Source organism: Atractosteus spatula, chromosome 2, assembly GCF_055471065.1.
Source record: "Atractosteus spatula isolate fAtrSpa1 chromosome 2, fAtrSpa1.hap1, whole genome shotgun sequence".
In the NCBI taxonomy this organism is placed as follows: Eukaryota; Metazoa; Chordata; class Actinopteri; order Semionotiformes; family Lepisosteidae; genus Atractosteus; species Atractosteus spatula.
Window position 1 is genome coordinate 8053961 of NC_142707.1, and position 20051 is coordinate 8074011.

At 42.7% G+C, this 20051-nt stretch overlaps 3 protein-coding genes across 3 annotated transcripts in view; 1 reads left to right on the plus strand and 2 right to left on the minus strand.

Moving 5' to 3' along the window:
- The window catches only part of aebp1a (AE binding protein 1a), a 29803-nt gene extending 25549 nt beyond the window's left edge, over nucleotides 1-4254 (plus strand). The window contains exons 16-20 of the mRNA XM_088933001.1: nucleotides 47-226; nucleotides 1074-1440; nucleotides 2066-2205; nucleotides 2692-2791; nucleotides 3096-4254. Of these exons, the coding sequence (XP_088789127.1) occupies nucleotides 47-226; nucleotides 1074-1440; nucleotides 2066-2205; nucleotides 2692-2791; nucleotides 3096-3697 (1389 nt within the window). The 3' untranslated portion in view covers nucleotides 3698-4254. The remainder of the gene's footprint in view (nucleotides 1-46; nucleotides 227-1073; nucleotides 1441-2065; nucleotides 2206-2691; nucleotides 2792-3095) is intronic.
- Nucleotides 4255-4646: 392 nt separating this feature from the next.
- pold2 (polymerase (DNA directed), delta 2, regulatory subunit) lies at nucleotides 4647-13551 on the minus strand. Its single transcript, XM_088905128.1, has 11 exons — nucleotides 13393-13551; nucleotides 12290-12555; nucleotides 11664-11785; nucleotides 10918-11041; nucleotides 9961-10075; nucleotides 8932-9130; nucleotides 8416-8496; nucleotides 7921-8078; nucleotides 7416-7543; nucleotides 6088-6189; nucleotides 4647-5748 (listed from the first exon to the last, which is right to left on the minus strand). The coding sequence occupies exons 2-11, from the start codon at nucleotides 12504-12506 to the stop codon at nucleotides 5588-5590; spliced, it is 1407 nt and encodes a 468-aa protein (XP_088761254.1). The 5' UTR covers nucleotides 12507-12555; nucleotides 13393-13551; the 3' UTR covers nucleotides 4647-5587.
- Nucleotides 13552-14628: 1077 nt separating this feature from the next.
- On the minus strand, nucleotides 14629-18708 carry myl7 (myosin, light chain 7, regulatory). The gene is made up of 7 exons (XM_088933013.1): nucleotides 18601-18708; nucleotides 17624-17734; nucleotides 17038-17113; nucleotides 16625-16729; nucleotides 15837-15915; nucleotides 15374-15422; nucleotides 14629-14888 (listed from the first exon to the last, which is right to left on the minus strand). Exons 1-7 carry the CDS (start codon nucleotides 18667-18669, stop codon nucleotides 14784-14786), a joined length of 594 nt encoding a protein of 197 aa, XP_088789139.1. The 5' UTR covers nucleotides 18670-18708; the 3' UTR covers nucleotides 14629-14783.
- Nucleotides 18709-20051: the final 1343 nt, after the last annotated feature.

Genomic DNA, 20051 nt, shown 5'->3' on the forward strand with positions numbered 1-20051 from the left:
ATCAAGTGAGTCAATGCTTGACTTTCTTACATCTCCTTCTCCCCAGGGCTCTGAGATGGGCAACTGGGGACTGGGGCACTGGACAGAAGAAGGGTATGACATCTTTCAGAATTTCCCTGACCTCAACAGCGTCCTGTGGGGTGCAGAGGACAGAGGGTGGGTCCCCCGCATAGTGCCAAATCACCATATCCCTATCCCAGAGAACTTCCTATCGGAGAACGCTTCGGTGAGTCTGAGGAAAAGTCAAACACGGTCAACGGCCAGTTCAAGCGCCTAAAGTTGACAATTCCTGCAAGATTTCGGTTAAAGTAACAGTTATACAGCTTCCTCGGTGTAAATATACTTACAACGGAGGTGGTGAACACGTACAAATTGGCACTGCGTCATTTTCCGCAAAGTGCACCTTCTTTCTTACTTGCAGCAGTCAACCATTCCACAGAGTACTGGTAATGGAGAAAAAGTCTAAAAAAGTCTGACTGTTTTCTCTCTCATGCTCATCCAGTCAGGATTCAGTCATTCCTTACGGGTTGCCTTCATGGCTGCAGCTCCAGTATCACACGGGGAGAAGGAGAGTTCGAAGCCCCGCTCCTCCAGACCTAGTCATTACTGGACACGCTGCAAGCTTCACGGGCCATTCCAGGACGAGCAGCACGGCTCTAACTGGCATCGCTTCGAGCTTGCAGAAACCACTGCTGGGCTGGGGGCAGAGAACGCTGTCCAGCTAATGCCCATCTTCAACCATCTGTGTGCCACCATTTGGGGAATTGTGATCACTGTTACACATCTTAACTTCACTTTCCTACATTACTAGAACAGCGAAGGAAAGGAGCAGATACATCCTCTATGCCTAGATATATGTCATTCTGTGAAACTGAAAGCCTTCTTACTTAACACCAATTGCTGACAAGCTTTTAGAGCTTCACTGCAATTCAGCCAACTCCTAAGCAACAAGCATACCCCATACTGGATATAAAAAGTGTACTACTGTATATAATTGAACTATATCATCCACTGAGCAATAGTGGGCCTACTGTTCCTTTAGCTTAGAGGGATCCTCTATATTTGTGTGTCAGGTTGCCGTGGAGACGAGAGCCATTATTTCCTGGATGGAGCGGAATCCGTTCGTCTTGGGGGCCAACATCCAGGCAGGGGAGAAGTTTGTGACCTACCCTTTCGACATGCAGCGCCCGGCTGGGAACAACGGGCGCCGGCGGGGGCGCGAGGAAGAGTACGATGAGGAGGCGTGGGCCCAGAGTCAACAGCACTACGACAGCGAGCTCCGCGAGACTCCGGACGACTCCGTGTTCCGCTGGCTAGCCGTCTCCTACGCCTCCACTCATCTCACCATGACTGAGACCTACCGGGGGGGCTGCCACACCGATGATGTCACCGCTGGCTTGGGCATCACCAACCGGGCCAGCTGGAAGCCAGTTGTGGGCAGTGAGTGCACACCGCATCTGACTGGAAAAACACTGCAGTGAGAAAATCCCACACAAATCTGTACACAGACATTCAAGAGGGGTCCGCAGCTGTTCCTGCTGAGGCACAGTTCTTCTGGGGTTATGCTTAGTTTTAAATACTGAGTGAACAGAGGCCTGAAACATGTCATTTCATACAAAAAAGTAAAGAGCCCAATTTCCATCCCCAGCACAATGAGAACGTAATCCTGAAGTCAGCGCAGTTCTTCCAGACTAAAGATACAGATATGTTTTTGAGATTTTTGTACTTAATTTTTTAGAATGCAAAGTTTTCAAAAGTGTACCCAGAATAACGTTTCTGGGGCTATGTTTGACTCTTTCCAGTTCTAAATCTACACTGTCTCCAGGTTCTGAACATGCATTAGGAGGACTAGCTTAGTTTCTGTTAAAATTCTGGTAGATTGCAATATAAGGTAATGTGCAATGAGGAATCTCAATCTTAAGTGAGGCATTACAGTAAAAAAAAGAATGAGACTAATATCCATTGAAAGCATCAAACTATCACGTAACACACAATTTTAGTACTTCAGCATTCTGTCTGTTCTTGTTAGTCAGCTGTTAATGCCAGCTTTTCCACTGTCACTTAGGCATGAATGACTTCAGCTACCTGCACACCAACTGCTTTGAGCTCTCCATCTTTGTGGGCTGTGACAAGTTCCCTCATGAGAGCGAGCTTCCACAGGAGTGGGAGAGTAACCGAGAGGCCCTGCTGGTCTTCATGGAGCAGGTAACTGGGGCCACCAAGCCAGATAACTGCTGTTACCATCAGAATTCTTAATTTCACCTCTTTATGATGTCCTTACCAAGCCTTGCAGCGATATCATTGTTGCTCAGCTGGATCTGGTAAGGCTGGCTTCTAGTGTTCCTGTTGAAATACAGGTAATTGTGCTGAGAGATAATTAACTGTGTCTTCATCTCGCCTGGACAACAGAGCAAGTGAAAGCGATCCTCCAATTATATGACAATAAACCAGTCTTCCAGCTGCAAAATCTTGCCAATTTAGATGCCAGATTTGAAGGAAAATAAAAATCAAGAAACAGGTTTGCCCGCCTTTGTGCACTGATTTTACCTCAAGATGACAGATGGAAAGAAGAGGCTGCCTTCTTATGGTTGTTTCACTGGTGAGCTCCTTGTGCCCAAGGCCATGATACCGAGCTCTACCAATCGGATTCACAGACTTGCCCTAACACAGGCGTGATTCTGATCTATACAGGTGCATCGTGGCATCAAGGGAGTGGTGAAAGATCGTGAAGGCAATCCCATTGCCAATGCTACCGTGTCTGTGGACGGGATCAACCACGACGTTAAGACAGGTGAGGATTTAAGGCTTTCGGGAGGCGGATATTCTTGACAGTTGTTTGCAATCCTGTGTCGTACAGGAGTCACAGGATAAATCCTTATCGGAGTCATAACACATAAGCCTGTGTTCCATTACATATAATTCCAAAGCAAAGTGGCTATTTTAAAGAGTCCTCAGAAAAATAACAGTATAGCATGACCAGAGTGATGACAGAATAGTGTAATATACAGTATTACAATATTGCAATGGCCAGAAACTTTAGCATGAGATCATAAGATGCCGAGGGATATCATCAGTGATTAATCTCACTTGTTTAGCTGCCAACGGGGACTACTGGCGCCTGCTGAACCCCGGAGAATATCGAGTGACGGTGCGAGCGGAGGGCTACTCCCCAGTATCCAGGTTATGTGTGGTGGGCTATGAGGTCGGGGCGACACAGTGCAGTTTCACCCTGGTCAAATCCAACTGGGACCGCATCCGCCAGATCATGGCCCTGAACGGGAACAGGCCCATCAGACTCATCCACAAGAACGGGAGCAGACCCGGGTCTGCGAATGGCAATGGGAACAGGTATGTAAAGGGGAACAAGAACGGCAGACGGCGCCCGCTTTCTCGCCTATCGCGTCAGCAACTCCTCCGATTGTTGAGACTCAAGAGGATCCGGGAGCAAAGGCTCAGAGCCAACGCCACGAGCACAGCGCCCCCTACCACTGAAATGCCCCTCACTACCACCCAGCCTCTCCCGAGCTCCACTGAGCCCACCACTCCAGAAGACATCCCCGCGGAGGGCACACCATACGATTCTTGGTTCATCGTGGAAAGCCCAACCACACCAGCCGGAGCAGGTTTGTGGGACACGCCGGAGCCCACGGAGAACTACGAGTTCGAGTTCAAAATCGACGACGAGTACGAAAACTAAGCGCCGCCTTTTTTTCGTGTGCGGGCAACAGCGCAGTGGCGAAAGTCGTGAAATTCTGTAACTTCGTTAAAATCTATCTTATTTCCAGTTTTAAGATCTTCTTAGTTGGAGAAAAGCAACGCTTCACCCTGCCTCCACACACGCATGTGCACTCTTTCACTATGTTAATTACCGGCGCTTACAGGACCTTTTCCAACCTTTTAGCGTGGCCAGTAGTGACAACATGGTTTGAACAAATATTAACTGGGTGGGGAAGGCTTTGCGTCTCTGTTATTCGAACGCTGAGGAATGTAAGAAGAGTGGATTCTTAAGGCAGTTAAAGACTTATGTGTGAATGTATGAAATACCAATTGATTATTTTAATTATTATCAGTTGGATCTGATTGTGAGAGACCTACTTTATGAGGGCAGGAACGTACAGTATGAGCATTTGAGAAAAACGTTTTGGAAAGCCTGTAAGGCTTCTGCACTCCACAACTGATGCACGCAGAATGTAATTAACAACATTTCCCAAAGTTAAAGTTAATTTTTCTTAATAAAAGCACAAGATTTAAGGTTGTGTTGGACTGATGAGTTCATTTCATTCTTTTTTGTCATTTTAAAAATGCAAGCACAAATTTTGAAAACGAAGAAAAATTTCTTATTAAAAACATTACTGGTAGGAACATAATAGGTAAGGTTCCCCAATAAATAAATAAAAAATCTTATAAATTAATGCACTGTGTATTTCTGGTTACTTATGAATCACATAAACCAAGCATATATAGTACCAGATAATACAATTTTTTGCTTGATTCATAAGCCTTACCCTAAAACTAGAATCATGTTCCTCCATTTATTATTTAGAAAGGATCCTTGTTTTCTAGTACCAATGATCCAACTTTTAGTACTTAAAATCAAGATCTCCAGCAGTTTGAAAAAGTACTCTGCAAATACAATGATCTAAATATTTACTTGAAATGTTTTGCGTTTATTTTAATACATTTGAACAATCAATCATCTATCCAAGGCCAACTATCTTGAATGCAAGGTACAATCTGGGAGCAAATGACTCCCCTTCCCCACGATGCTTACTGACTGTAAGTCCGATCATTTCTTTTTAACTGTATTAGCATGCATGTACACTGAAACACTAACACTCAATGACACTTCCACACTTTCAAAGCCCATAACCATACATATGATAATGATCCAAAACATTGTCTATATGTTTATTAAAATAAAGAGTAGATTCATTTGTAGCGTAGATTTAATCTGTTTCTTAGCAAGACCATTATCTTTGGACATTAAAAGGAACATAACTGTATCTGTCCTCATTTAAAAAATATGAAATCCTTCTTCAACAAACAACTGACATTGCTATTATGGGGTTTAAACAAAACAGTGCACAAGAAGGTGTCTTTTAAATGCCACCTGCAAGTGGAACTTCCTCACTCGTGATCTTACATCACTGCAGGTTCGTGTTTTTTTTAACCTGAGCGAGTTCTATAATATGCATTATTTCTAATAAGTTCACATCAGAGGAAAAAAACACCTGACAATCCAATGCAGCAAATAGGTTGACGGAAACAGACACACTTAACTGAGTTATGGTCTCCAGCTTATTCAATTCCATAGATGTCGGAGGCAGAGGCAAACTGTAAAAATAGCTAGTGTCAGATGAATGAATTCTGTGTTAATATCTAATTCAGATAAACCACAGTGAACAAGGGGTTACTTCACAAAGAAACATAGCAGGGATTCTGGTACATCATCTGGCTGTAGAGTTACTTCCACACAGCAGGAGGAATCCAAGGTTTCTGATGTCACGACGGCCTCACTCATTCTGAACACAATCACTAGATACTTGTGAGGAAACAGTTTGTGCTTGTTAGCTTTCTTTTGCCACTCTCAGTGGCTGATGTTCATTTCGCTCTCCTCCTCATCCTCCGCTGAGAAAGCCGAGAAGCTGATTGGCTGACACTCCAGATTGCGTAGGTTGACCAGGCAAGCAGTTTGTGTTGTGCTGAATTCTGGGACAGCGACCAGGAGGACTTCTTGACCATCCGCTCCTAGATAAGAAAAGTGACAAGACAGTAAGAGTGAACAGTAGCTATTTTAAGAATTGGCATCTGTCTTTGGAATTTAATAATCTGAAAACCACTGTACAGCAGCTTACTCAATTAAGCCTGTCTGGTTCCATCAATAAAAAGCATACATAACAGTCCAAAATCCAGGTGGGTACTATCTCTACAATAATAAAGAGATACTGCATAAAACCCCTCAGCCACACACGTCATCCCTCCAGGGCCACGATTGGGAATCAGGTAGGCAGCAAAAGCTGTCTCAGTTTTTTAATTGCCAAGATATAATGACCACCTGGCAGAAGGTACTCGGAGGACTCTTCTCACCTGTGATGCGCTTCGACTGGAAGGAGGGAGCATTGCCACAGAAGTAGACGTGTGGACACTCCTCCAGAATGAAGGGATCGTTCTGGTAGAAGGGGTAGCAGCCTTTGGAAAAAACAGAAGTCAGCAACAGTCAGCTAAAGCCTTTGTCACATTACAGGACTCGACACGACTTCTAGCCGGAGAGCATGTCAAACTTAACGACTGCAGTTGCTGAATCTCGCTGCCTATTCTGTCCTAGAGGGCGTCAAATTATACGACTAGGAATTGCAGGGGGTGACTAATTACACGATTCCCTCACAACATTTCAGCACATATCCAAATCTCGGAAAAATACCGTGAGGTCGCCTCATTTTGGCAGCCAATTAACGTGGAGCACCCCGGAATAAGAGGAGGAGCATCGCATGAAAGAGAACAAACAAGCACTAAACATCGAACAGACACCTGTGCTGGCTCGAAGTTCAAAGAGCCTCTCCTCCATTCGCACAGTCCAAAACACTTGCTTTCCTTCTTTCCTTGCAGCCCCATTGTACGCATTGCACTTCCAGCGGAGCGCTCATTGACTGTCGACTGTCGCAGACTCAGGAGCCTGCCCCTGCAACTTGCGACTCGCTATGAGAGAATCAAACCTGTTTGATTTTATCGTAGCGAGTCGCAGAGAGTCATAGGGGCTGTTAAGAGCGCTATGACTGAGTCACACTGCACATTTGACGGTAACGGGCACGTGCTGCGACTCTTTACAACTCGCTGCGATTTTCGATTTATGATTATGTAAATGAAGGCTACGGCTGAAAATCCTAGGAAAAGTCGTGTAGTGTGACACCAGCATAACAGATGAGATTAGCTGACTTTACGAAGTTTAAAGCTTCAAGCAAACAATTCACTTCCAGTCATGGTCATGGATTGGTATTTACACTGCAAAATGCCAGAATTTCTCCCTGGAGCTTCTCAACAATTTATCTGTCCTCCTCAGGCAAAAAAAATGCACAAATTACAACCCTCCATTTCTCTCCATGTCTTTCTCTTACAAAAAGTTCCTTTACCACGAGTCAACTCTTGCAACATCGTAACAAAATATCCACCAAAAGTATCTACTTTGGTTCCTACACACATTGTTTCTCAGTTCTCAACCCAAGACATATCTCCCAGCTATGAGGCTACACTGCTGCCCCTTTAACTCAAAGGGACTTCTCTATAGTCCACAGACCCCTTACACAAATTTGCCTTTCTACCTGTTCTCACGCTCTCTCTGTACAGCGGCTCCTTTTCACTTTTCTGCCGGAAGCAGGGCAGCGTTCCTCTTGCCCAAACCCCTGTGACCAGCTGCTTACCCAGTGTGTCAGGTGCAGTGGGCGCAAGGTGGGAGAGTCTCAGTGTGGTCTCCAGGATGTCCAGATGTTTGTCCATACTGCTATATTTGAAGATGTCATTTACGTTCTGCCCGGAGGTCCCCAAAAATCTACAACACATAATCAGCAACAACACCCATCACCAGTCCAGTTCTCATAATAAAACACAAAAGAAATCCAAGATGGGAAACGTTAATTAGTAGTATTCATGCATTGTATCCCTCACAATAAACCCGCCAATGCATCACACTCTTAATAAAGCCAGCGTGGCTTTGAATATGAGGCAGGGAGGAAGATAAAAACATTCAAATCTACAAGCAAGCCCGGGCCAGAAAAAAGGCCATTTCTTAGACATTTATTTCTTGGCATTTATTATGAAGACGGCTACGCCACAGTGAAGCACACAGGAAAAAAGGAATGCAGACACTTTTCTGGCCTTGGAAAGGAGACACAGATGTCTGCAACCATCCAACCCCCCCCCGCTCACCGGACCCCGTTGATTTCGGCCTGGAAGGGGTTGCTGACAAGATGCAGGGTAGGGTAGGCCCGGGACAGGGGGAACATGCAGCGGTGCAGAGGCTGCTGGGGTAGAGTGTAGTTGGTTGGGTCGTACTCTCCTGGCATCAGGTCCACAGGCACAGAGGCCTAGGGAAAACAGAAAGGGCAGTCTTCCATTTCAGGAGCAAGCGAAGGGGGAGAATTCAACTTGACAACGTGGAACGGAAGCAAGACTCTCGCGTTTTAGCACTGCACACTGCTTCCACCTCAGGTTGTGAATTCCTGCCAGGTCTTGCCGGCAAAAAACACTGCAATATTATGCAGCTTTCCAAAAAGAAAAACCATGTTGTTCTTTCATATTTACGAGCTCTTCATTTAGCACATCACAGACACAAGCAGTAAAAAACAAAGGCAGGGCAAGAAAGCAAGCAAGCCCTGCTAGCAAAGAGGAAAACGCCCATCCGCTGAAGGAATCCTCACTCACCACCAGCTGCACGAGGACTTCATCCAGCATGCGGATCGCCTCCACACTGCCTGCCTGTGTCTTCTTGGTTAGGTACTTAGCCTGTGGAAAGGGAAGATGGTTCAGCTAGAGCTGAATCACTCTTGGGTAAGGTAGTGGCTGCTTAAGGTACTCACTGTATCCCTACAAAGAGCAGGGTGGAAATAAAATATACAGTGCAAAAACGGAACTTCTCTATTTTATGACTTGCAAAAGCGATGCACGCCATGCACCGTTTAAAATATTCATACACCTACATCAAGTTTTATTCAACCTCTTTCTTTTTCAACTGTCTCATGCTGACGATTCTCAACGCCATGTCATCACCGGCAGATCTGTGTCTGCGCCATTCTGTGCTTTGTAGCTTTATTTCCTGTGAAACTGTAGTGCAACAGAGCCCTGCGCGAGTGGCCTGTACGCCGCACGTGCACAATCCTTCCCCGACTCGCTTGTGCTCTAACGCAGCGCTAGCAGAGCGGTGCTGGGAGCCTCTCTCACCTTGTTGATGGAGTCCTTGCCCTGGGTGCTCTGGCTCAGCAGGTTGCCAGCGAGCAGGACGCGGGAGATGCGGGCCGCACCACTCTGCTCGCCCTCGTCGCCCAGCTGTCCGGTCACCATGTCGATGAGCAGCTGCAGCCCCAGGAGGCTGTCTGCACTGCCGCCCCCCAGCCCCAGCCCGGAGGCCAGAAGAACGTACCTGCAGGAGGAAGAAAAGGAACACAAAGTTACACAAAAACATTAGATATAGAAACCCTGATATATAAAAAGTTGTATATAAAGTAGTTTACATGTGCATTTTAAAGCACATGTAAGGAATTACTGCACAATAGCCGGCTCAGGATGAAGTCACTTGGTTTACTTGTGTCCCTTTGGAGGATGTGAAAGGCTGATTGATACAGGGCTTTGTGAGATTTTGCAGCCCTGCAGGAGATGCGGCAAAGGGTTCAGATGGGAGGTCAGCTTGCAGAGAACTGCCCTGGGTTCTCACCCAATTCCATTCTCATCTCTTCAGGTCTCCCTCAAGTCCAGGTCTACTTTAGGTAAACCCACAGGCAACATCAGGAGCCTGTGTCATTGGGTCATGCCAGTGCATTATCTCCCTCTTAACAGTGCGATGTGGTACAGGAGTGGGGAAAAAATGAAGCGTATGTGCTCGTTTACAGATTAGCTAATGGGGACGAGGATTCAAAAAAGTATATTTCATTGTTTCCCCCTACAATACTGAGCAACAATGTTGGTCTTAAACGTTTTGAGCTACAGTATGGTCTGCAAAAAGAGATCAGAAGCTCTTCTAAAGCACAGAGCTGTCAATTTTCTCTATTGAATTAAATTTGATATTTTAAGAAAGCGTACTTTAAAATACAAATACACAAGAAGAGGTGACAAAATGGATCAAAATGCATTACTGAAGATAATTCATTTTACATGAGAAGAATTTCACTGCTTTGGTATAACATCAAGGAAGCCATTCTTCCCAGTGCTTTAAAAAACACCAGGAATCACGGACAGATGATAGTCTGAGCTTACTGGTCAGCATCTAAATCTTTCCTGGGGGGTTGGCAAGGGAGGTCAGCCGTGCAGTAGCTTTCCACCGTGAATTTTCCATCGTTCTTCTCTGCACCAAACACAGCAACCACGCTGCCTACAGCACCAGGGCAGAAGAAGAGGACAAATCAGAACAGCAGAGAGCCTTCAGAGCATTCTCCATCAACAAACCCAACCATTAATCAGGGCAAACTCACTAGAAACCCACTCTCGTTGTGAATAACAGTACAGCTATTGCCACAGCACATGTATAGTTAAAGACACTAAAAATGCATGCTAAAAAGGGTAATTCAATGACTACCAGAGAACTGGCCAAAAACACTGTGAAGAACAGGGTTACTGGTTTACCCAGTTCATAACTGTATTCAATCCCCAAGCCATGACTATACAATAGAATATGAAATTATTAAGTCTTAATATGAGAATGCTAAGAACCCGAAAAACTAATGTGTTTTTTAATGGACACCATGTAAAATAAATGTATACATGTTCAGGTGGGTAGCTGCGTCAGCATGCGTAGGCTGCAAAGGAACAAGTAATAGGTTTATTCCATGCTGAAAAAAAGAAGAAAGAGAACACAACGTTTCGGCCGTGGAGCCTTCTTCAGGCTCTGAAGCCTTCTGAGCCTTCTTCACACCTGAAGAAGGCTCCACGGCCGAAACGTTGTGTTCTCTTTCTTCTTTTTTTCAGCATGGAATAAACCTATTACTTGTTCCTTAAATGTATACATATTGTAATGGGAACTGGATGAACTGTTTTCTTTATAGTGAAAGTGGCTGTACACACATAGACAATACATGAACATGTAGATACTGTATATGAGACTGAAAGATTTAACATTTTAAACAAGTTACTGAAACATTCCCTCCTGAAGCACCATCCTGTCCAATTGTAGAGTGTACCCAGCAGGACAGAGTGCACACAAAAAGTCCTGCTCACCTGTAACAAGCTTCTGTGTGTCAATGTTGCCTTCCAGTTTTATTCTCTGCAGTTCATCCTCCAGAATGAGCTCATCTGACTGGCATATGTACTTGGCCCGAGGAGGCTGGGGTAGGAGATTGTGCTAAAACAATCACAGACAAAACAATGAAAATGAATGATTGAATCCCTAGTGATGTTGGGATTCCAGGCTTGATGCAATAATGCATAATATAAAAATACATTATATTAGGCCTAAACATTATTTAGGAAAGAGTTACTGTTGTAAAGGGATTCAGAGATTCCAATGCTCTATATAAGGTTGCTGGTTCACATCCTGCGGCTGGCAGAGGAATCCTACTGCGTTGGGCCCCTGAGCAAGGCCCTTAACCCCAACTGCTCCAGGGGCGCCATATAAATGGCTGACCCTGCGCTCTGACCCCAAGCTTCTCTCCCTGTCTGTGTGTCTCATGGAGAGCAAGTTGGGGTACTGTATGTGAAAAGACAAATTCCTAAAACAAGAAACTGTATATGGCCAATAACATGATCCTATCTCTATCTTATCTTATAGGTAGATCGGAAAAGGACACTTAGTTTGAATTAATGTTTTTTTCTGTTATTCTAATGAGAACCAATTAATGCACTAATTTTATTTTTATTGCTATACTATAGCTTGTTCTTTGTGTTTCCTTTCTGTATGCTAACGCTGAGATCACTCAACACGGCCTGTAAAATAAGACAGTGGGAATAAAAACTCCTCCACTTGCCTCCTCACTGATCTCTCGCAGGATGGATGGCTGGAGCTCCATGTGCTTAAAGATGGTTCCCACAATGCAACACTGCTCCCCCATTTGGATTTCACACAGCTTCCTGATGGGCACACCTGCACCTGCAAGTAATTTCCATGGTTTCATTCATATTTGCAGAAAAACAGTTAAAAAAATAACTAAATCTCAGTTCAAGAAAGATCATGGATCTTGTCATTCAATCTATGGCCAATCAAAATGTACTCTTTCTGTTGATCACAAAAATATGCTTTGGATAGGAAGCACGCTGTTTGATTTTCATATGCCCAATATTACTGATACTTTCAGCACATTATACCAAAGCCCATACTATACACAGGGCAAAACAAATAGAGAACATAACAAACAGTACTGTGAAATGTAACTAAGGGCACTCTACGAGGCGAACAGCACTTTTGACCCATGGGACCAATGCACAGGACAAACTGGACAATCTTCTCTATCAGAAGTGATACCTTTTATCATAAATGACCCCCCAGCACTTAACAAATAAAGAGTGCTCTTAAAACACCTGAAAAATTATTTAAAAGGCAAAAATCGCTCCTCAACTTTCAGGATAACCAGAACACACAAAAAGGAGTGCCCACCCCACTTCTGCTGGGCTCGCTTAACGAGGACGGGGCTCATCTGCACGAGCCGGGTGGCGTAGATGTGGGCGTACTGGCGGTTGAAGCTGCGCTCCCCCAGTCGGAAGCGCTCGGAACAGCTGACGTACGCCGGGCGCACTCTTTCAAACACCGGCCCCTCGGAGGCAGGGGGGCCCAGCAGGGTTCCCTCCTTCGGGACCGTCAGATCAGAGAACATCCCCGGCGGCAGACGAGAGGGAGGAGAAACGAAAGGAGTTGAGACTTTCCTGCAAAAGAAAAAAGAAACATTGCTGATGAGCCCTAGCGATTTCCTTGGTCTCACTCTGCTTTTAAACCTACCTGGACAGGCTTATCAGGAGCTCCAGACCCCAAATTTACATGATCTTTCTTAGTTTTCTAATAGGACCCAGAGGACATGGAAACTCAGTTAGACTGGTGAAATGACAGTATCGCATTTTAAAATCATAACTTACTGAACGGTTTCCATTTTTAAAGTAGGGCGTGCACTGCTACAAGAGCTACAGTAGTTTGGGAGAAAGGAGTAACAACACGTAGCTTTATGATAGGGTTTAAAAAAAAAGATTTGCCTTAATTTATCGCGAAGACATCCATTGTAGCTCTAGCAAATGAACAATTCACTGAGTTAGATGATTAATATCTCGCATGTCACCGGAAACTGTTAGGCATGTCTTTATAATAGCAAAACAGCGTTCCAAAATAAAAATTCCTAATTAGCAGTTTAAACTATTTACCTAGCTTTATACTGAACAGCTTTAGCTGATTTAAAAAAAAAATATTTTATCTGATTACCATTGAAATTAACAACATATTTATAAACATAGCGCCAGATAAGTCTAAACAAAACCTTATGTATATTACGACTCATTTAATAACTATATCAGTAGCGAGCATATTTTGATATATGAACAAACACTTCACATATGCGGGTAGCGCATAACACCAACCTTGTAACACTAAACGAAATCAGATTACAAATCATGCGCCGTGACAGTTTTTAATTCTCTCCTCAAAATATTTATGAACGCCTTCCCTCTGTTGTGCTTTAATAACAACAAGCGTTCATTCCAATAATTTGCTCTTACCTTTATAATTTTATTACACAGTATCTCGAAGTAGACACGGTATTAAATGCTCCTTTTTCTTTTAATTCAATTTATCACGTCTACCGGCTCAAGGGACAACATTTGCGAACTCCCGCGCCAGCAAGCTCTCGAACTGTACCCTCTCACCTTTCACCTTTCACTTTTCACCTCGATGTCACAGTAACAAGCGACGCCATATTGAGAAGGTCGGCGTGTAATACAGAACTAAGGCTGTTTTCTTATAACTGTGGTATGTGCACTACCAACCCGCGTTTATAATTATGTAAATAGTAGTAATGACAGATTATGTGAGAGGCTATCATAAAATGTTATTTGTAGGGACTGTTGAGCTCAAATTAGAAGTAATGCACATGGTTCAGCATTTGGGATGGTGGGCATAGCTGCACTAGATTTTATTGGCATATGTACATGTATAAATTGTTATTCTCATCGTTCTCTTTGGACGTGCACAGTACAACACACAACACAACATAATGTAGTCTGCAAAGGAACAAGTAATAGGTTTATTCCATGCTGAAAAGAGAAGAGAGAAAACACAACGTTTCCGCTGTGAAGCCTTCTTCAGGTGTGAGAAAGACAGGGCAGACAGCAAAGTGGAGAGGAGTGAAGAAAGGTGTGAAGTCAAAACCTGCATGTGAATAGAGAAGATTACATGAAAATAAGTCGGTCATTGAGAGAAGGGGAACGGTGTGGACCAAGTTTCAGGATGAGTTTCGTTTCTGATCACTAACTCTCACCCGTCCCTCAAATATACAGTTAACATATATTCCACCACTCTTCCGTTTCTAGACATAAATTGATCTTCTGTACTATTTAATCTTTGCTGTCTGCCCTGTCTTTCTCACACCTGAAGAAGGCTTCACAGACAAAACGTTGTGTTTTCTCTCTTCTCTTTTCAGCATGAAATAAGCCTATTACTTGTTTCTTTGCAGACTACACATGCTGACGCAGCTACCGTAGTGATAGTATGTACAATCAATAAACAATCAGAACTACAGTGAAAAAAACTACATGGAAGTCCAAGTCAAAAGTGCTCTGAGGTATTGCACAGTTAACTGTTTATAATGCACACTGCTATAGGGTAGAAGCTGTTCTTAAACCTAGTCTTCTGTGTTTTAATGGTGCGGTGTTGCTTGCCAGAGGGTAGGGGGGAGAACAGTTTGTAGTCCTAAATTTATTTTGCACAGAAAACAAGTCAAATTAAGAAGACACCAGCAGATTTTCACTTGTTTATTCATTGGTTGATTGTGTGTTACATTAATGGTTGTCTGCAGTTCCACTGTGAGGGACTCCTGCTCCTGATGTGAAGATCTGAGGAGCACAGAAAGTGCTGACATCATCACAGCAATGTCTCACTGGGCGTGGCCTTCTCAAGACTCCTCCTTCTCGTCTCCGTGGGTGATGATGTAACAGAGGGACTTGTAGTCGATGTTGCCACTGACATCAATGGGTGCAAGGGAGAAAGCTTGCTCAACCTGGAAAGAAGTGAATGGATACTGGTTTATCCATATTTCTTCATAGATCTATTTGTCCATTACGCCATGGACAGTATAGAAAGGGTGTACAATGATAAACTTTAAGATGTTTGTTATGTCGTTTCCCACTGAGGTTGAGAAAATCTTATGACACAACCCAAGACAGCGGGCAAAAATTATATGTTCATGAGCCATAAATGGATGGTTACTCCTATATTGTCGTATGAAGCAGAGAAATCTTGGAAGAAGATTACATAGCAGTGCAGCACTGGGAATTCATTTGTAATGACTTAAGACCATGTGGAGTGGATTTTCCTGGCTATAAAGATTTGAAACTTATTTTGTTTTATTTTGTTCCTTTTTATTAGAACTGGGACCTCATGTGTTACTCACGTGGGACCTCATGTGGTCCTCATGTGGGACTGCAGTGTTAGGGAAACCACTAATCACGGATGTAGAACTAAGAAAAATCAGTGAACACTCACTTCTTCTTCTGTGAATTTGTCGGCTTGGGTCAGTAGCAACCTTCTAAACCTGGCAGGCAGAAACAAACCAAGAAACAATGTTAAAAAAAACATCCAAGCGATGAATGAACGATAAGTTTGCCCCTCTAAATGTTCTCAAACGTGGCAGCTGATTTGGAATATAAGGGTAGAAAAGATCATTTCTGTCATGTATGATATTACGCAGAAGGTCTGTAAAATCCTACAAAAGATTTTGGACGACCATAGGCGAGGTAAAAAAATATTTTATACTCCTATCAATTTTTTACTAGTTTTATTCATTTGCCAGCTCTGAGTATTTGGGGGCAGTTCTAGAAATGCCAGTTTAAATCACAAACGTCACAGATTCCAAGTGTTGCCGTGCTATCACCCCCATTGTTCATGGTATTAGTGCAGGTCTACATCAGCCGACTAGGCCACAGTCTCTCTTCCAGTGCATACTCACTCATCCTTGTTTACAAAGCCTGTGGCACTGGGGTCAAAAAGCTTGAAGGCAGCAAGGATAGTCTCTTCTGGGTCTGTGCCTGTGAAAGCAGTGCAGCTGTGAGTGAATTTTGTTGTGAGAAATAACAGAAGCTTCCATTGTTGATAATCAAAGGCCAACTTACAGAGGGCTCTGGGCTTCTCAGAGTACCCATACTGGAATTTCTGAAACATTTGTGAAGGTACTGGAAATTATTTTCCTCTAGGACATTAACTTAGAATAATTCAACTTTTCTGGCTTTGCTTTGTCATTTACCAGTTACGTTCAATTATTTGCACGTTTTTCTTTGGGGTTGTCCCGTAGGAAGGAATATCTGCACCATTCCACAGATGAATAACAATAAAAAGAAATTAACAATAACAACAGTACAACTTCCATAGTGGGTTAATATTTGTCATAGTTTTATGAGGGCTGAAATTTAGGAGACCACTCTCAAATAATGAAAAGCCAACTTCAAAATAATGTTTATGTACACGCAAATCAAAATTATTTATCTGTGTGATTTTAAAAGAGGAATAAAGAAATAACACAGTATACAATTTTTATGTCTTCAAGAATTACTCAGCTTTGAGTGTTAGGAATGTGACCTTTAGAGAAAATAAACAAAAGCAAAAGACCAGCTGTGAACAAAAAGAAGCTGGTGGTACCCCTCCAGCTCTTCATTAATTAAAACCTGTCAGAGCCATGTGGTTTCAATATACCAAATAGCCAGCAGTCACAGGCACACAAGCAATAATCATGCCACCTACCATTAAGCTTCTCCCCAAAGAGAGTGAGGAAAACAGTAAAGTTGATCGGCCCTTTCCCCTCCTGTAGCATCGCCTCCAGTTCTTCATCTGACACATTCAGTTTGCCTGCAAAGCACATGGGTTACCTTCCAGGCTGCCTTGAAAACCCAGATTATACAGGCAGCAACAATGATTCCCCAACAGACATTAGCTGAAACTAGGCATCGCCTCAAAAATATGACACTTCACTGGTAAAAGCTGAGATAAATATTTGCAAGGTTCCTTAGAATGTTGATACACTGTGACAAAGGTAAGGAGTTAGAAGAAATCGTATTCATGCAAACGTTCATTTCATGGGGAAATGGCATGTTGATTTCATGGAATAATAAGGGATGACAGTAACTATGCTAAGATAAAAAATATAAAAGCAGTACCCAGCTGTGAGTAGGTCTCTTTTAGGTCTTCTTTTTTAATGATACCATCTCGGTCTTGATCAATACAGCTGAAGGCCTGCAGAAGAGCGAAAAATCCAGTTAATTCATAATTTGCTCAAAGGACTATGTTATACGCAGGATAGCATGCATGGCAACACTGTGTGGTACTGATAGTGAGAGACAATGTGTAGTTTCTTACCATATTTGCTACCTACTGTCTAAAACATAATTAACATTTAGTAGCTGCATAGTATCAATGGATATCAAAGATCACATAAACAGTACTTAGTTAATAGTACCTTTTTGGGTATTTTATGTATTTCCAAGAAGAACATGCACTTATATGAATTTCTAACATGACAAAGGAACAGGTAGATCATGAGCAATATTGTAAAGATCTTTGTATTTTGTAACATTAATGTCAGGTAAAGGCGCAGCTGTCCGACTTGCCCATCTTATTTCTAGCAAGTGAGCAGTCTCCCACAGGGAGAAATAGAAACTAAAAAATACAGTGCTTCTTAGAACACGTGGTTCAACATGACAGCGGAATATGAGCATGTGATTAATATGCGGCACACTGGCGTACCTCCTTAAACTCCTGGATCTGGGACTGCTCGAACATGGAGAAGACATTGGAGGACCCGCGCTGGCTGCGTTTGGCTGCAGCTTTGCTCTTTGTTGCTGCTTTCCTGCTCGCCTGGGCCACATTTCACACACTGTTATATTTACATAGAAGTCACCTATTCTAGCTTAACATGACCCATTTCTTACCCACCTACTGTATATTATTTTCTGGGGATATTGACAAAAGAACAACTGCAAAACATGTACAGTAGAAGCAAACACTGGGATTCTTCAGAAAGATCTGATTGCTTTTCAGATTTAAATAAACAATTGACTCAAAGCGCTATAAAGTTGTTTGGTTGCTCGCTTGCTGGGAAACTGTTATGTCATCCCCCTTGAGTGGTTGGCGTAATTTTATGTTTCCGAAACAAAGCTGCTTTCACACACAAAAGTCAGTAATTTTGAATAAATAAGCAACGCCTGGGAAATTGCAACATCTGTTATTCCAGCACGGAATGATTATGTACAAACAAATGCATGGAAAAACGATTTTTAAGGACGGTCCCACAACAGTTCCATTTTCTTTAAAAATCCTAATGCGCTTTATTTTGTGTATATTACAATTCAAGCTATGTTTGCCATGAATCACTGGTCACCACTTTTATCTAGTGTAATCCTTGGTTCCTTATCATCTGAATTCAACATGATGGAGATCATCAAGGCCATGATTTGAAACCTCCAGTCATCCACATTTAGGAAATTTAGAAATGTAGGAAAGCAGATTGAAGTGTTTGCACATACACATGTACTGTACAGTATTGCATCTAGCACAGGAACTTCCATCAGTCTGATTTGAAACGACGCAGTATAACTGTGCCTAAGAGGAGTATTCCAGCCTAGCCTGATCTCTCTTTATGTGTCTCAGTCATCCGTTCTGCCTTGAAGCAAGATACAAGACAAAGCATTGAGGCTTGAAAAGGTGGCCGGTGTCATACTCACCATGTCTGCTCTGTGTGGGTATGTCAGAGGTCCCAGCCTGGCAGATCGCTGCGCTGGGTTATATGACATGCCTTATCTGCTGGCCTCCTATAATAAGAGCTGAGGGATTGCAGTTCCTTACATGGCAATGCCCAGTTCTGAGTTCCAAGTGGTACAGATAAACTCCCAATTCCTTGGATTCCTCGGCAATTGGGAAAGATAGGGAGCAAGAGAGGGACAATGCATGCCGGATAGCAGACACCTTACTCTGATGAGCCGGAGAATGAAAGAGTGAACTCGGCACTGGCAGTGCAGTGAAGCAAAGTAGCAGGTACACCAAAAAATAAACGTGGACACCTCAGACTCTAGTAGACCAACATGAATCCCAGTGGAAGACATACAATTCTAGACAGGATAACGTATGGAGCAAAATCAACTTAAGTAATCGTGTTCCTTCTTTACAGAAGTTCTAGAGTACTTTAGTTTGATCCTCCTTTAGATGAAAAGGATGTTGTACTGTACATTCCACAGAGAAGGAGCACAGGGTAGGTGCCACCATAGACAAACTCTAATACAGTTTTATAGTAACAGATAACACACAGAAATTATATTAATGAACAATTCCTTTATGCAATTGAAGCAATATGGTTTTAATTATTGCTAATTAAATCTGACATTAATTTATGCATGAAGAAAGTGCAAATGAAGTTGTTGATTTCCTCACACAACTAAAGGATTTTGAGTTAGAATACGCTACTTACTGTAGCTTATACTCTGCAACATTGAAGGTAAAACTGCTCATGCCAATAAAATATTCAGTTTTCTGATGGGTAATCTTTTCAAACAGTTTTACAAATATTTACATACATTACATTTAGTACATTTTTAGATTGACATTTTACCTTAATTATTTGTCACTCAGATAAACGTTATTTATCTAGTGTACAGAGTTATCCAATGAGCAACATTCTTTTCAATGACGGTCATTTTTAAGTATCTACTTGTTATTTGAATTTAAATATTTCAAATATTCTAAAAAATAATAATCAAATAAAAATAACATTTACTTTCTGTTGTAGTGGTACAGTATGTATACCATGATTATAGCCTCCATATGTTATCTCCATCGGCTAATGAGGCAGGACAAACTACTTCCTTAGTATCAGTGTTTGAACACTTTCTAAAGTGACACACAGTTCCCCGTCTTTAAACATGGATTAAAGAGCTGAGTCTGCTGGAACAGCAAAGCACTTTGCTGGAGGTACAACATTAGGCTCCTGATCTGGGACTTGAACCCAAAACCTCCCCCTAAAGCCCTTAACCCTGCTCCACGCTGTCACTCATAATTGCTTCTGTATTTACTTTGGCATTACTAGTGAATTGTTTGCTAGCAGCTGTAGGTCAGAGTTTACTCTCAGAATGACTTCTGCCATATCTTCTGCTATGTTTGAACTAGGAAAATATTTCCAGGG